This window comes from Acanthopagrus latus, chromosome 2 (assembly GCF_904848185.1).
Source record: "Acanthopagrus latus isolate v.2019 chromosome 2, fAcaLat1.1, whole genome shotgun sequence".
In the NCBI taxonomy this organism is placed as follows: domain Eukaryota; kingdom Metazoa; phylum Chordata; class Actinopteri; order Spariformes; family Sparidae; genus Acanthopagrus; species Acanthopagrus latus.
This window is the reverse complement of record NC_051040.1, coordinates 4,443,077-4,460,945: the sequence shown is the minus strand read 5'-3', so window position 1 is coordinate 4,460,945 and position 17,869 is coordinate 4,443,077. Positions and strand designations below refer to the sequence as shown.

Here is a 17,869-nt window from a genome sequence, read left to right as displayed (position 1 = left end):
CTTCCGGTCAATACTTTTCAAAATAAATTAAAGTGAACTCAAGCGGTTTTAAATAAACTAGGCAAATATATTTTTATGTAAATGTGTTGTGTTGATCACAGTGGTAAATTATAACTATATATTATAACTACTATATATTCTCTGCTGAGAATGATACAGTTGTTTAAAGTGCACCGTGTCATGCTAGTTAAATGTTGTTTGGCTCTCCAGTTAGCCTAGCTAATATCTACAAAGGCTCTCTGAGTAATCATATCTCATATCAACAAATAAAGCCAAGTAGCCTCAAGACACCCAAAATAAAACAATGAACAATGTGGTTACCTGAAGTAGACAGGATATATCTAATATTACAGTTATAAGCTATCACCTCCATCATCTTCTATTCCTGTGGATACTTTCAAAATAAAAGACATATTTGTAGTTACACACTCTGAGCACAAGAGAGCACTGAACAGTCGTGAAAACACACTATAACTATGAACTCCACTAAGAAAAGGTCAATGAGTGTCTCTATAAACAGAAATAAAGAAGATTAAGAACAAAGGAGAGTATGTGATGTTACCTGTGGCAGTCTGGCTGATAATCAGACGTCATAATGAGGATAAAAATAAGTCTTAATTTAGAAAAACTCCCTCATGAAGCTGGTAGGACCACAGAACACAGAAATTTGTTTTATGTTTTATGATACAGTCAATAATTAGCCTACATATCCCATGATATCCTTTATACTGATTACATTTATGGGTCTTACATGATATCTGTTCAAGTAAGTTTTGAGGTACAGTCTGATTAAGAAGATTTAGAAGAAAAATCAATTTAGACATTCAGAAAAATAGACTAGAGACTTTCTATAATACACTCTATAAATGAATATTGTGGACACTGTTGTAAACTGCACTTATCACATCATGTTTGTTTACTTGTGTATCAGTGTGTAGTGCTCTGCATGCCTCATTTCTACATGATGCTGTTTTTAATCAGCCATCAGAGAGAAACACAAATGACAATCCAGAGAGAAAAGAAATGAGTCAAGGGGAACAATCAAATTATAAAAGGCTGATGGTGTGTCCTTATTAATCCAACCAATTGGACAGAGAAAATTAAGTCTTTCCTCATCGCATTGCCTTCAAAGCAAAAAAAGAAATTACTTTCTCTGGATCATTTGCTCATTATTTCTCCTCGTGAAACACAGAATGTTTTGTGAATAAGAAAGACGAGAGGCCTAATTCACAAAAATTAGATTTCAACCAAGTTTCTCTTCCTGAACGGAAGATAATTAATTGCAGTCAACTTTAATACCAACTGAACAAAAACAGAAGTGAGAAGAGGACAGAAGACACCTCGGGCTGATCTCTGAGAACTTTAAGAATAAGGAAACCTCCCAGTGTGGCTCTGTTAAACAAAGCCTTGTGGTCTGAGGGTGTGTCACCTACGTTTTATTGTATTTAATTATTTATTAGTGGTGTTGTTGCTGTGAACTAATGTCTTTTGTTGTCTGACTGTCACCACAGACACAAAGGGACTTTCCAAAAGGATAATACACTGTGCTGCTGTTAACTTCATTCATGTGATAGGAGATGGAGAGAGGCTAACCTGCTCAGACATTATTAAACACATGGTTTCTAAATCAGTCATTCCCAGAATAGGAATAGATAATGAAGGTAATGGAAGTCCTGCTCTCCATTACAGAAATAAAATGTATACATCAAATATAATTAAAGCTTTGAAAATGCCACTGAGAGGAGACACTGGACTCCATCAAAAGACTCAATACGTGCCTTAAAAATCTATAAAAAAAACAAAATTGAGTGTAATTAAAAAAAAAGGTTTTATTATGTAAATAGCCAGCAAAGACAACAGTGCTCACTGTCTGAGCAGGTGAAACCAGAGTCAACACACAACTGCAGGACCCGAAGGAGTTTCATCAGAAGACGGATCCTCAGTTTTCCTGCTTCAGGTCCTGAGGCGGCTCGTCCGTCACCTGCAGGAAGAGAAAGAAGAGCAGTGGTAGTTTGATGTCTCTTTGTGGAGGTTTTGTGTTGTTTTATGTTTGTTTTTAGAGGTTTTTGTGTTTGTTTTTAGAGGTTTTGTGTGTTTGTTTTTAGAGGTTTTGTTGGAAGAGGTTTTGTGTGTTTGTTTTTAGGGGTTTTGTGTGTTTGTGTTTTGGGGTTTTGTGTGTTTGTGTTTAGAGGTTTTTGTTTGTTTTTATAGGTTTTGTGCGTTTGTTTTTAGGGGTTTTGTATGTTTGTTTTTAGAGGTTTTTGTTGGAAGAGGTTTTGTGTGTTTGTTTTTAGGGGTTCTGTGTGTTTGTTTTTAGAGGTTTCTGTTTGTTTTTAGGGGTTTGTGTGTTTGTTTTTAGAGGTTTTTGTTTGTTTTTATTGGTTTTGTGTGTCTTTGCAGGTTTTTATTGTTTTTAGAGGTTTTGTTTGTGTGTCGAGGTTTTGTTTTTGTGGTAGTTGTTTGTCCTCCACAAAGAGACCTGGGTCTATTTTTGATGAGTTTTGAGTCTCCTTGTGGAGGTTTGAGTCTCTAACTCAGTTGTATTTAACCTGAAATCACTTTTCATAATTTCTTTACATGGAGTTTTAATTTAATTTAATTCTGAAGTTAATTTGAACATTTACAAGTTTTACTGAGAGGAAATACAAACAAGTCTGGTTACAGTCCCTAAATGCATTTATTTTATCTAATTAATAAAGTATTTAACATGTGTATACACTGAGAGCCACAACATTAGAACCAGTGACAGGTGAATTGAATAACATGGATCATTGTGTTCCAATGTCATGTTCGGTTGTGAAGCCATGACTCCTAGCATTCATGTGGATGTCTCTTTGACAGACACCAGTCACCCAAACACAGCTGCAGACCAAGTACACCCCCTCATGGCAGCAGCACTCCTTAGTGGCAGTGCCCCCCCGCTCAGGAACGACCCGAGGAACGTGGGAAAGAGCTCAAGGTGTCAACCTGACTTCCAGATTCCCCAGATCTCAATCCAACTGAGCTTCCACTGGATGCAGTCAGAGCCAAGAACGATCCATGGGGGCCCCAACATGGATAGGAGTTGGTTCTGATGCATCCAACAGATGCTCAACTGGATTGGGATCTGGAGGATGAGGAGGCCAGTTTGACACCTTGGGTTCTTTGCCATGAGGGGGTGCAGTTGGTCTGAACGGTGTTTGGGTGGCTGTGTTTGTCAAAGTGGATCCACAGAAATGACAGAACTCAAAGTTTCCCAGCAGAACATTTGATTGTAACAAGATGATCAATGCTCACTTCACTTGTCAGCTGTTTTAATGTTGTGGCTGAACAGTGAAGATATACATGTTAAACATTTTTCATATTTTGCATTAATTGAGTTTTTAACTATATTATTCATACTTTCACTACACTTTGTCTAACAGCTTTAGTTACTAGTTACTTTGCAGATTCACATAAACAATATAAACATTCGCTGATCAAACATGATGTATTATCATAGATTAAGTTATCCAGCATTAAAAGCAGAAAGTTGAGAGCCAGTGTGCTGCATATGGAGGACAGTTATCAATCAATTGATTAATTGGGTGGATTAGTTTACTCATAAAGCAATTCTGTAGAAATACAGCTGATTTTTGAGTCTCATTCTCAGGTTGTCAAATAACGCACTTTGTGGGCTATTAACAGGACTCATAGAGAGTCGAGTTGTTACAAGTGAGAAGACTTGTATTTTCGTATACATTTTATTACAAGATATATATTTTTTTATATCCAGTAGCTGTAAAAACACTCCTTGAATCCTGTGGGTTTGGAGACGGGGCCTCAGTCTGATCTGGTTGGTCAGTTCACACAAGCCTGATAACCTGGTTTGCCTAGCTGACTACTAACACCTGCATTGCTGTTACTGAACTCTTGTGCCTAGAACTCTACGGTGGTGAACTGGTTATTCTAGCTTACTGCGCTCAACATTGTTTAGCTAACACTGTTAGCATGAAAAGCTTTATGCCACGATGATTCTCCAGCAAAACAACAACTTCAAAGGCTTCATAAAACTTATCAAGCACTCTCTGAATGCACATTTGTGCACTCAAGTGGAGATAAACCTGAACTGAAAACAAACCTTCAATACACTCAGAAGGAGGCAGACAAGCTAACAACCGCTCAAGCTGTCTGTAGCTATCAGTTTGCTGCAATTCTACCATAAACATGACCACAACAACTGCTTCCAAACAAAAAACGTCAACACAACACAATCAGATTCTTATTAGTGGTCTGCTGGGCAGTGAGGCCGAGGGCCCTGTAACAGCTTTGTAATGATCTCTGCTTGGTGTTATCAAGCAGGATGCTGTTGCGCACAATTGCAAAGAAATTGAATTCCTGCAATTTTTTTTTATCATTTCATTTTGTTTTATCACAGAGGTTCAACATTATCTTCAAGGCAAAGGCATCGCGCCCATACACACTGAACTCGCGAGGGGAATCGTCATGGACAGTTGAGGGCAGAGATCCAAGCCGCTTTAGTGGCGTCAGGCTAGCTTCTACCGTGGCCCTGAGCATGTCCCTAGCCAGGCCGAGGCCCAAGCTAAACACGCACACTTTGTGCACGCTTCTACCATACCATAGGTGTCTGAACATGAGGGACCTGTAAGTTGGCGGGATCGCACAAGGGCTCGTAAGATACGCTATTACCAATACCAGCAGCTGATCAAAGGCCTGACTACTGCCATTCATGGAAACCACTGCTTACAGCTCCGATGGACAGCACTCGGGCATTTGCCATTGAAGACAGCTGAAGTCTGGTCAAGTTAACCTATAAATTACAATAACACCAGGTTTGCCTGGCAGACCACTAACAACTGTATTACTGTCACTTATCTTTTGTCCCTAGACAGATCTATACCACAAGGCCTCCAAAACAACACGTCTCCGTTCAGTTCTGCTGGTGTTGTAGCTCTCACTTCACTGCACTTCTACCATGAATAACACCAATGTTAACACCAGGCTCTGCTCATCATAGTTTATACACTCAGAAGGACATAGACAAACTTACAACTGCTCAAGAGAAACCTTACACAGGCTGACAGAACTTAACATGTCTCCGGTCATTCTGCTGGTGTTTGAAGCTCAGTTTGCTCCACCTCTATCATGAATGAGACAACAACAACCGCTTCTAAACCAAAAACTTCACTACCAGACAGCTTCACGGCAGAAACTGAATATGATCCTTATTAGTGGCCTGCCGGTCGAATAGGCCGAGGCTCATGTTAATGTTGAATCTACATAAATGAAGCTGTCCATTTAAAATGTATAAGTCTTAGCTCAAAACCCACAGGATTCAAAGGAAGAGGAAGTCATTTAAACAGGTTTGATTTACTGAGAGGAAATATAAACAAGTCTGGTTATAGTGCCTAAATGCATTTATTTGATCTAAATCATAAAGTATTTAACATGTGTAAACACTGAGAGCCATAACATTAGAACCAGTGACAGGTGAATTGAATAACATGGATCATTGTGTTCCAATGTCATGTTCGGCTGTGAAGCCATGAGTCCTAGCATTCATGTGGATGTCTCTTTGACAGACACCAGTCACCCAAACACAGCTGCAGACCAAGTACACCCCCTCATGGCAGCAGCACTCCTTAGTGGCAGTGCCCCCCCGCTCAGGAACGACCCGAGGAACATGGGAAAGAGCTCAAGGTGTCAACCTGACCTCCAGATTCCCCAGATCTCAATCCAACTGAGCTTCCACTGGATGCAGTCAGAGCCAAGAACGATCCATGGGGGCCCCAACATGGATAGGAGTTGGTTCTGGCGCATCCAACAGATGCTCAACTGGATTGGGATCTGGAGGATGAGGAGGCCAGTTTGACACCTTGGGTTCTTTGCCATGAGGGGGTGCAGTTGGTCTGAACGGTGTTTGGGTGGCTGGTGTTTGTCAAAGAGGATCCACAGAAATGACAGAAATCAAAGTTTCCCAGCAGAACATTTGATTGTAACAAGATGATCAATGCTCACTTCACTTGTCAGTTGTTTTAATGCTGTGGCTGAACAGTGTAGATATACATGTTAAATCATTTATAATTATATCATTTATATTATGCATAAATGAGATTAAAAAATGCAGGCGTTCTAAACAGACTGTTTATGTTTTCTCTTAGTAAACAGAAACCATTTAAAACACTACTAAATTTGAAGAGTAGTGTCCTAACAGAAGCATTTAATGGTCCTAGAGTATTAATGAACAGCAACTGGCAAATCTCAGACTTTCTGCCTTTAATTTTTGCACCTACACTGCACTGACCTTGTTGGACCAGGTGTCTCTCCTCTCTGGTGCTGATCACCATTCAGGTCAGAGCTGTTCCACCTGAAGCTGAAGACAAGTCCCACTGTTCACCTGGAGAGAGGAGGAAGAACTTTAGTATAACATGATGACTACATGCACATGTGTGTGTGTTTGCATATATATATTCTGATTATAGCAGTAAAAAAGAATATGTATTAAGATTACAGACACCTCCAGCAAAAGGGGATTTCTTACAGGATTATCATTTCATAATAAAGATTGGTATAGCAGTCTGTAACCATGTGCACCACTTCAGGAGTCTCACATCATTCTGCACTATAAAATCTGCTATAATCCGATTTAATAAATGTGTTTTTTAAAGGTAAAGCAAATGTATTAAATCCTGAAAACATATGGTGCTTTATAGACGAGCAATATGATTTTAAAGTCTACAGACAGGGAGTCTGTACAGTGATAGACATTCTGTTCAGATTACAATGAGGCTGCATATTGTGTGTATAAACTACTTTAGCTGCTCAAAATAACCTTCTAGATGCTGACATACTAACATACTGAAACATTATAAACACAACACTTGGAGCCTGTTAGCTAACTGTGCTGTGCTCAGATATTCAGCTGTAAAGATGCTAGTTTTAACAAGTTAACATCACACAGCAGGATAATACCTTCAAGCTAACACTAAGCTAACATTACACAACACGATAATGGCGTCATGCTAACGCTCTCCAACAGACACACGTTAGCTAACATGCAAATCCGTCTGTAAAAACACGACGATTAAATGACTCAGACGTCTTTATAAGCTCGTTATAGTGTCCATATCCGTTAATAAAGGCAGCTGAGCTGCTGCTGACATGTTTCCCAAACCTGAAGTGCATGTGCAACAACAACAAAGTCAGCTAGCTAGCTAACATAACAGTAGCACTCACTTACACTGACCAGTATAACGTTAGCTAAACAGCTTTCATGAATAAATTAAAAATACTTCATGCCGACTTTACCGAAACTACCTTCTTGTTTTTAGATAGTGACCAAAGTTAAGTTAACTGCGCATTATTCATGAAATTAACATGGCAGAGATAAAAACGACCAAAATCGCAATGGAGTTTGGTGCATGGAGCAAGACACAACGTTGATAGAGGATTTAACTGGCCGTAATTAAAGGATTATGTTCCAGCCGAATTGATCTCATCACTGAACAGTTAAATGAGACGTCTTCAGTTTCTGTTCAGAGTTATTTCAGAAACATTTGAGGTAGAAACAAATCTCACCGACAGGGAGGCTGGCTCCATTTTAACTCGCACATTAAAGTAGTTACTATGTGGAGCTGCTGATATGTGAAGGAACATCACTTGGGCTTGTTACCTGAGATCAATAAGTATTAACTATCTGTACACCTCCCACACAGACATGAATACACCTGTACTGAGCAGGTAACTGGACACACAAAGCAGATTCGTACAGAACAGTTTACTCACCATGTTCGCGTCCTCAGAGAAGAGACCAGAGTGATGATCAGTGGGCTGATTATATACACATCTAACTTTTTGGAGGGAAATGCCCTAATTTCACGCGGGAAACGAGCGGGACCGCCCCTTCTGGCGCGCACCACATGGATTGGTCAGAAAACCTGTGGGCTGGACTTATTTGACCTGGTTTGTCATTTCAACTGGAGAATTCAGTAGCCCTTCAAAGTTGTTTACCGCTGTAGGTAGAGTAGGAGTTCTGTGTTCAAATAATCTGCTTTTATCCTGAGTTTGAGTCCCTCCCTCTTGTCAAATGTTAGGATAAAAAATAATAGAACAAACACAGATAAACACGTGTTAACAGGATTTACAAACAGCTACTTTTTAATTGATATTTAATTTCTCTGGTCTTTATTTGTTATTAATCCAAAACTAACTGATTGTAATCAAGTTGCATTACTTTAATATTGTAATCAGGTGCATTCAGGTAATTTGGACACCTCAGCTCAAGTGTTACTGATTTCTGTTCTATATTTTTACCATAAAATTAATTAAATTAAATGTGAATGATGACTTCATGGGGATGATGTCACAGAAAGGGGCAGGGCACTAGTAGATATTACGTATGTACTAGTGCCCCAGTATGTAAGAATCTATTTCTTACCTTTTGTTAGATATTGTTTATTTTGTAAATGTATTGATGTGTATTGATTAGGCTGTTGTGACACACAGATATCCCTGTTTGCAGGAGCAATAAAGGAATTCTGATTCTGAGTCAATCACGCTCATGGGAATTGCGTGGGGAGGTCAGTGACGTGATATTCTGATCAGTCATAAATAAGAAAATGTTTCTAATATCTTATCATGTTATGTTTGTTGTGGAGCTGTTGATTAAAGAGAAAATTCTGGAAAAAACGGACAGGTGGCATCTCTAGAGAGAGGAGCCGTGGACTGGGATTACTCTGAGCAGTATTTATGGGAATAAATTACAATACTATATATTTGAATATACTTTTTTTTTTTCTGAATGAAGCGGGGTCGGTTTGGTGGGGCAGCCGAAGCATCTGGGGGGCCATTGGCCCCCTGTTCCCATGCCTAGTATGTTTTATTTTCATATTTTATAACTGCTTGAGGATTTTATTGTATATAGTACTTTATTGTTGCTTATTGTTTCTATATGTGACCTTGTATTTTGACTGTATTTGTACTTGAATGTACTTTGCTGCTATGATGACCTAATTTCCCCTCTGGGATTAATAAAGTTATCTATCTATCTATCTATCTATCTATCTATCTATCTATCTATCTATCTATCTATCGATCTATCGATGTGTAGTTGTATTCAGAATCATCATTAACATCCATTATCCTTCATTATGCAGATTTTCTTATATTGGACTGTTTTGTTATGATGCAACTTTTTAATTGTGAATTATGCAATTAAAAAGTCAGAAATATCAATTTAAATGAAAAAATTACAAAATAAACAATAAACATAGTTTTGACATTTGACGTGTTGTCTCATAATTAGAATATATATATATATGATGTTATAATATATACAACAGACTTCGACAAAAACCAGTGTTTATCACATTGGTGTTATTATTATCGATCCGTCCGGTGGTGCGTTGTGTCTCCGGGCTGCTGTTCCTGCAGGCGGCCGCCAGGTGGCGCAGCGAGCCGCTCCATGTGCCTCCTCCCGAGGCTCAGAGGCTCAGAGGAGGGAGGAGGCAGCAGAGGCAGATCCGCCACAGACCCACAGCCAGTCCACATTTCACAGGAGGCACCGACGCGCCGTCTCCCTCCAACATTTCTGTCGAGCTCGGGTAACAAAACAAGCGGAGCAGCAGCAGCACTCGCGTCTCTGTCCGGGACTCACCCTCACATTTATATCTCTCAGGAGGTTTTATTCTCCCAGGACGTTTCTCTCCAAACATATAGATCTCAGGATATAAGTTATTTACAGTAGCATTAGATCCTGGGAAGATGGGTTCGGTCCCGGCGATATCGGTCCTTATTTTGGGCATTGTGGTTCCAGCGCTGGCCGGATACATTGAGGTATGTAACCCGAAATGTTTCCTGATTTATTCTGAGCCACGTTAGTTTGACCTGGATCAACACAGCCGGGGTGTTTTCTGGTTGTGTATGAAACGAAAAAAACACTCATCTTCTTCATGTAAATGTGTATTTTTATATCAGACTTGTTCTTCAGCTGGAGGATTTCACCTAAAACACGTTTGTTTGGTGTTTATATAATCATGTTTTAATCGTGGCTCAACGACGCTGTTGTGATATCAGATGTAGTTAAATATTAATGAGCTTTTGCTTCCAGGGTTTCAGCTCGTTGTTGAGCTCTGATTTTGCAGTTTTGTTGGGTTGTGAGTTGAACAATGTGAGGCTGGAGGTGCTGTGACAAGAATTACAGCAGGGGTTTTTTTTTTGCTGCAGAGATCAAATGAAAGACAGCTGTCTCTCTGTCAGGCCTTTTTTTGGGGTGGGGGGGACACACAGGTCCTCTGCAGTGGATCACAAACACCCCACTGTCTGCTCTCACTCTTATATTTGTTATAATGTGTGTGATTGTCTGGAGCGAGAGGAGCAGGAGGAAATCCTCTGGTAGTGTCCGGCCTTTTCCTGTGTTATCAGCATGGGCCCCTCTCGTTCCAGTCCGGCCCCCCTCCACCTCTCATTCTCACTCACATGTCTTCATTATCTCACTGTGTATCACATTTTGTGTCACTATATGATTAATCAGATCCAAATGTGTGTGTGTGTGTGTTTCCTGAACAAACACACCCACTCCCACACACACACACGTGCACACACCTACCTGGTGTCCTATTTTCCTGCTGGCTCACCAGTTATTGTGCCTGCACACTGATGCCTGCAGTGTCAGACGTGTGTGTCATCGGATAACAATGCAACCATTTTCAGAGCAAACACTCCCCCCCCACCCCCCTCCACCTCCACCACCACCCCACCACCCCACCGTCCAGCCGTCCACCCCCTCAGAGGGTAAACACAACTGCTCCTGCTCACTGTTGAAGCAACCATGACAAAACATTTTTAACAAGACGTCTCCTCCCGGCGACTCTTTGTGCGCAGTGCAAAGTGGTTACCAGTGAATGATTTTTCCTTTGCGATTTGCGACACACACAAACACACACGCACACACAAAACCTCGGCCATTTTGAGGCAGTATTGGCTGGCATTGTGTGTGTGTGTGTGTGTGTGTGTGTGTGTGTGTGTGTGTGTGAGGGGAAATAATGGTTATTATGTCCCCCAACAAAAATCTATGCTTGCTGCACGCTCTCTCTACAAAGACCCGTCCTCTCTGCAATGATTGCCTCCTCAGTCAACCTTCCTAACCACGCAGACGGCCTTGATCGATACTGTACAGACTCTCCCCGAGATGATTAATGGATGAAATCAATGGATTTTTCTGATCCGTCACCCAAATTAAATTGAGAAATTTATGGTGGCTGCTGCACGCTGAGGATTCCTGTGGTTTAATCAATGGCTTTTCCTGAAGGACAAAGCTTTTGTCTTTGTTTGGTGGCATTTTCATTTGCAAGAAAACATAAAATACGGATATTAATACCTGTCAGTACTCAAGTAGTATTTAACATCTGAATACGACTGCCGGCTAAAACACAAATATGGACATTTAATTGTGAGGAAGTAGAGAACAATGCAACAAAGAGACGACTAGAGCAGCAGCGAATAAACAAGAGAGGCGTCCCGTGGCCAGGCGACGGTAAACACTGTACACTTTGAAGCTAATGTTAGCTAGCGTGCAACTGTTGTCAGAAAATATAAAACTCGTGTCTCCTGACTCGTTGAACCCTCTGCCTCTGTTTTTTTTCCCGTTGTTGCAGCAGCAGCACACTAATTTCCTTTTAGTTTACGTCTGCTTCCCCATCAGATCGCGCGAGATTCGAACGTTGTTGCGTGTTCAGATTTGACGCTGCACTTCTTCTTTTGTTCCTCAGCAGCAACCCTGTGAAGTGTGAAGTAGGTCAGACGAACAGTTCTCGAGATATGCAAGTAACAGAGTGACAGATATTCCTGTTTTATAGTTAGATGAGACATATTTTTAAAGATATTTCAGCTTCCTAGGTGAATATTTTTGTTTGTTTCTGAACTCCTCTATGAGTTTTTAGTTTCAGGACATCATCTTGGGCTTTGGGAAGCTCTGAAACAACTAATCGATTAATTGAGACGGAGCAATCAACCATGAAAATAATCATTAGCTGAGGCCCCAGAGCAGATTATACAAATGTTGAAGATTTAAAGCGTGGCTGCAGATAAACAGCGTTCGGTTTTATCTTTAGTTAACTAAAGACTGCAGATTCAGAAAAGTCCTACAAGCATCCAGCTAAACATCAAACTGTCTCTTTCTTCTCAGCCAGGAGAATAATGAAACCAGAGCTGTGCTGCTCTTTCCTGTGTAATTCTCGGTTGTTTGAACCGTGTCAGGAAAAACAACTGCTTGCTGTTGTTTGTCAGTGAAGCGGCTGGTGTGTGTGTGTGTGTGTGTGTGTGTGTGTGTGTGTGTGTGTGTGCGTGCTGATGAGCCCGTGGACACACAGCTGAGGTAGATATTGCTGTGCTGACATGCCGCCTGCACTCGCTCCTCCGGTGGACCTTGAGCTTGAATTTACGAGCCTGTGAGAGCTCCTCGGAGACTCGCTCGCTGTTGGTCGGGGACGGTTTTATTCCCTCTCGCCCACCTCTCTCCTTCCGTGGTTCCTCGTCTCGTTTGTGATAGCCGAGGTGGCTGCGTTGGCCCTTTTGTTTCGCAGTTCCTCCTTTTGTAGCGGTTTTGCGATGAACTGGCTGCTTCAGCTGTGTAAACGGTTTTGTTTTGTCAGATACCTGCGAGAGCACCAGATTGTGAGCTTTTGTTTCTTCAGCTGTGTTTTTTTTCCCCGCCGTCATCTGAGCATCTTTGTGTTGTGTTGAGGCTTTACAGTCTGCAGCGGCTTCAAAAGAGGGTTTGCCCCGGTGATTTCGTGCTCTTTACTCGCTGCATCTTGCCTTATAATTTACCCCAAAAGGAAAACAACAGCAGGGTTTTATTTAAATTCCCCTCGCTTGTGTATCCAGGGTGAGCAGCTGTGTGTTTCCTTGGGCTAAGAAATAACGGCACAGGCTCGAAGCACACAGCAGGTTTACCCAGAGAGTTGCATCACACTGAGGCATTCGCTGATATGGCTCCCACTGGATTAATGGAGTACAAAATATCTGGAACAGTTAATGCATTCAGTACATTTTATTCTCCGCTGACTTAAGCAAGAGGAGATTATCGCAGCTCTGACACATAACGCAAATATGACCGAGTGTTACGTAACACAACATCAGTTGTTTTATGCCTGTCGAAAATAATTTAGAACAGTGTTCCTCCTCGCGAGCCTGGGAGAAAACACGGCGAGTGGAATGAAACCGCTGGGTTAACTCATCCTGCTGGATCGACTCTGACTTTATGGTGTTCTGTGTTTGCAAACACGTGCATGTCAGAGCGACCCCGCAGCATCGGACCGGCTGATCCAATCCACCGAAGTGCGGAGAGGCCGGATACTTCTGCAGCAAGAAGAAAACAGTTCTGTCCTGCATAACCCAAAGAACGACTGTGCTGCTGTGCGTCTTTGCAGCAGCGTTTTTTCTTCCCCCACTTATCATCCAGAGTCTGTGTGCGTTCTTGCCTGTGTGTGCTTGTCGGCAAGCATTGATATTAAAGTGCTCCTGTGTGCTTCCTTGTGTGTATTTGCTCTGGATATGGGCTGATAGTGAACAATTGCACGCGAATGAATGGCCCCAGTTGGCTGTGATTGTCGGGGCGGGTGCTATGGAAGCCGTCCGTTAGCAGGGCTGAATGGTTCCCTATCAGGGCCTTTTGTGAGCCCCATGAATAGCCGGGACAACCCGGGGTGTCGTTACCATACAGAGGTGATCAAGATACCGAGAAAAGATGAGTGCACGGGGCAGATCGCTGGCGACGTTTCACGCCTGGGGGAAAAGAAAAAAAAAACCCAAAACAACAATCAGTGGCACTCGCATGTGATAATGATCTCTCAATGCGTCGTTGTGGGCGGGGGAGCACAGTTAAAGCCGTCTGTAGGAGGCGTCTTCTCTCTCCTCTAAGCCGCGAAGATTGCCCCCTTTTGAACCCCACGCTCTGCCGTGTCAATCAAGTTGAAGGCGGCGGCATGTGATCCATCAGCCGAGAATCAGCTGCACTCGCCCGTGAATTCGTAGATTAGCGCCTAAAACCTTGCTTTCAATTGTTGGGACGGCCCCGTATCCCTGCGAATCCTCTTAGCGACAAGCAACACTTGGTGCTTATAGATCTGCGGAGGGAAAGGTACTAATCCTGGAGCCCTACCCATCTCCATCTGCTCGTACGCTCACTCGGTTCACTCCCCCAGTCGCCCACTCGCTCCGTCAAACCCTCATTTCCAAGCCCTGCAGAGGCAAACTGACTTCAAAGTGGCACAGAGACACAGTGTGAGTCACCTGTGTGTAATTTCAGCGGCGTTCACTCAACACTCAAGTCTGATCTATGCCTCTATGACTAACAGTAGGATGGGATGTCTGATTGAATCTTAGCCCTTATTCTCTCTCCTTTCATTTCCTCAAAGACACCTTCCTGCCTCTCAGTTCATCTGCAGTTTTTTTTTTTTTTTTCTGTCTCCGTCTGTCTTTCCGTCTTCTTTTCACCGCCTTGGCTGTTTCTCTTCCTCCAAGCCCGTGCATGTCTCCTGGAGCGATTCCACCGACAAGACACACTCATCTCGTCCCAGGGATTTAAATAGAGAGGCCTCATCAGTCGGGCCTTGTTCTCACGATGCCAAGCTTTGTCTCCCAGGCTCTGCGTGCGCTCTAATTATCCCAAGTGAGCAGGGTTGCCTCCTCTTTTTTTTTTTTTGCAACTGAAAAATGTTTGTGTGCCTCTGAAATATTTGTGTCTGTGTGTGTGTGTGTTTGCACGCCTGAGTCCTTTTTTACAGCTCAGCTCATCACATATTTAGTCAGTTTTTTGTTTTTTTTCTCTCAGTGAGAGATCCTGGGCGGCAGAAACTTGGCGAGGAGTGAGTGGGTTCAAATCGGCACACTGATGACTGCACATCGCTTAAGTTACGCCAGGCCTCCCGCCATATGTAGGCCAATCTGCACAGCCCCGGCAATCCTCATCCAACGGCGCTACACCTGAGTCTGCGTGGGGTTGTTTTTTTTGTTTTGTTTTGTTTTTTCGACAATAGCCTGGCTCAGCACTGCTGCATGAGAATTCCTTTTGTCAGTTTATATGCCAGAGTGCTCAGGAATGCATAGCCTGAAGTGCAAACGGCTCGCTGTATTGTTCTGTGAGCGGCTCGCTTCTTGTGATAGCGCTCGGAGAGTGACTGTACACTCGGGCGAATTCAGTAGACAAAAACATCCCCCTCTAATCCCTCTGAAAGGAGCCTTTGCCATTCAAGACTTTATTTTTTAATGTGTTTTCTGTTTGAGAATAAGGAGGCAGTCAACGTAGGTGGGTTAAACCCTGTCACCCCTCCCGACTCGTGTGAGTGTGTCCCTGTGGCACAGTGAGTCACTCTGGCTGCTTGGGTTTTTCTGCCCATGAATAAAATATCTGGTGTGCTATCTATGAGTTGTAGCTCTGCTTATGGCCCCCCGCCGGTCTCCTCCTCGGTCCCTGTCTGTCCATACGTGAGGAGGACAATGTCTGCCATCCACTGCTTGTCTTTTTCAGGTGTGTGCCTCTCGGTTTTGTAAGATCAGTGAGTCATACGCAGGCTCGGGCGAGGCCTGTGCACTGATTTGTCTGCCTTTTTTTTTTGCACAAAGTGAGGTATAATGGAGGCAGGCAGCTAAGAATCAAAGAGCCAGTTTAGCTGTGTGCTCGGCATTGTTTCCCACCGTTTGCATGCTCAACTGCACCAGAAAATGTAAGAGCATAAATTACTCAAGGACGTTTTTCTTTTTTTCTTTTCCTTTACTTCTGTTTGAACCCATTCTCTAACTGAATGTCGTCTCTCTTGTCGAACAAGAGCATTCAAAATCAGACCCAGTTTTCCAAACTTCAGTTATAATTGATGTGTCTTTTCTTAGTGCTTTGTTGATTTATGTCTTCATCTCTTTCTGTGCGAGTTCTTGAGTGTGTGGGTGGGTCTGTTTGTCTTTGTGTGTATAATTGTGTCTCTGTCCTTATTTCTCTGGCTGGGGGGCATTTTGTTAATGTTTTGTTTAGAGCTGTGAATCTCCACTGTCTTCACAATTAAATTTAAGTTAGATTCACCTCTCTGCGACTTGAATCCACGATGATTCTCGATGCGTCTCATCCTCAATTTCCTATATTACCTTTTTTTAATCACTTGCTTCTTCTCTCCTCCTCATTCCCCAACATATTAAAGACACGTTAGCCTCATCTGTGCACCCAGTTCACTGTGAGAGAGCGATGTTGTAAGGTCACAATCAACGTTTTGTGTCTGCAAATTTCCAATTTTGCCCTGTCACTATTTGATCAGGTTCTTCTCTGAACAATAAACCCTTAAGTTATATTCACTCTAATACATTTCTACATTTCCATTTGGCATTTAAGGACCCCTGAAATGAAGACGTCTGGAAACGTTGCCGGCACAGAAACATGTTTACATCCTGATTCTTATAAGCCATGAAGGAGTTCATCTGGACACAGTTTCTATTTTGAAACTTAGTTTTAAAGGTGTTAGTGTGGATGTTGCCTCAGTACCACAGCTTTTATAGCTAAAGGAGATTGAGGGAGGAGGTGGTGCTCTTGCCTTGATAAGATGGCTGGATGATTGGCAGGCCGCCTTGCTGCTATATTGCTCTGTTTTGCTGAGCAACGCTGCACAAATACTCCTGCCAGGGAAAACAAGAGAATGCTAGTTCCAGCTTCCTCCCCGTCCGTTCTTCCTGCATACCGAGCTTCCTTCACTTCCCTCGTCTCTTTACCCCCCCGTGCCTGTCATGGAAATGGTATCATCCAGGCTGGAACCCACAGCGGCAGGGAGTCCATCCTGTTTCTTTTTTGAAAAAAGTTTATCTTTTTTTTCTCAGGAGAGTGGGAGGAAATGAAAATGTCAGAACGGTAAGAGATAGAGGCAGTGCAGTGTAACTGTATACCCCCAGAGAGAGGCCCGTGCTGCTGCCGCTGGTGCTGGTGCTCCAGCTATGTGACGTCCCTGTTAGCAGCCTGTCTGATACAGCACTTTCTCAAGGAGAAGGTGGCCAAGGACAAAAACAGCGGCTCTGTAGGATGGTCCGCTCGGGACGCCGACAGAACACGGTGAGGGGGGGAGATTTCACCGAGGAAGAAGCTAGCGTTCCACATTGGACTCCATCAGAAACAGATTTTTCTCCGGTGATAGAAATTAAATGAAGAGAATCTCCTTTGAGTTTTTTTTTTTTTTTCCTCCCTATATTTATTTTTTAAGCTCTTACCCTCCTACGCTATAATTAATTCAATGAGAGGTGTTCATGCACGATTGGAGAGCCAAAGCCTACAGATCCCCTCCCTGCCCTCACACAAGCAATAAAAGGAAGGTTTGTGCATTGTATAATTTAAGGAGAAGCCAAAATGTAAATTAGAGTCAGAACCCGGCTGGAGCTCTTGGACATAATTTCCTCAGTCTAAAATAGAAAACCCCAGATGAGGGCGTAGGGGAAATTAATGTATCCTGAATGCTAGCAGGAAACCCTGGGAAATTAAGGGAACACATACACACACAAACACACTGTGACACGTTTAATTTCACTGAGAGCAGAACAGCAACTCCCCATCCGACTTCAGTCTGTGTTTCCCTTTATTTCCCCTGCATCGGCCGTACACATGTATTCATGAATATGGTTTTATTATGCAGGAATATTAACCGCGCAGGAGTCAAAAAGGTGGAACAGACAGCTGTAAGGCTGCGAGCGATGATAATTTCTTCGATTGATTTACTTGATTTAATTGTTAAAGGTCGACTGATGGTGGAGCAGGATCAGTGAATCAGCTGATCTCGCCCCCACACCGCCACCCAAACACCAAAACAACGTTTGAGCCTGTCAGAAATGAATAATCTTGGACTTCTTAGAAACTGGATAACTG

The 17,869-nt window shown here is 42.5% G+C and overlaps 1 protein-coding gene across 5 annotated transcripts in view; it reads left to right on the top strand.

The window, feature by feature from the left end:
• The first annotated feature begins 9,513 nt into the window (after positions 1-9,513).
• The window catches only part of aplp2 (amyloid beta (A4) precursor-like protein 2), a 57,028-nt gene continuing 48,672 nt past the window's right edge, over positions 9,514-17,869 (top strand). For 3 of the 5 annotated variants that reach the window (XM_037120166.1, XM_037120160.1, XM_037120145.1), the window contains exon 1: positions 9,517-9,813. In XM_037120166.1, the coding sequence (XP_036976061.1) occupies positions 9,742-9,813 (72 nt within the window). In that variant the 5' untranslated portion in view covers positions 9,517-9,741. Of the gene's footprint in view, positions 9,814-17,869 lie in introns of all 5 variants that reach the window. The other 2 variants (XM_037120174.1, XM_037120153.1) reach the window with 2 other exon arrangements.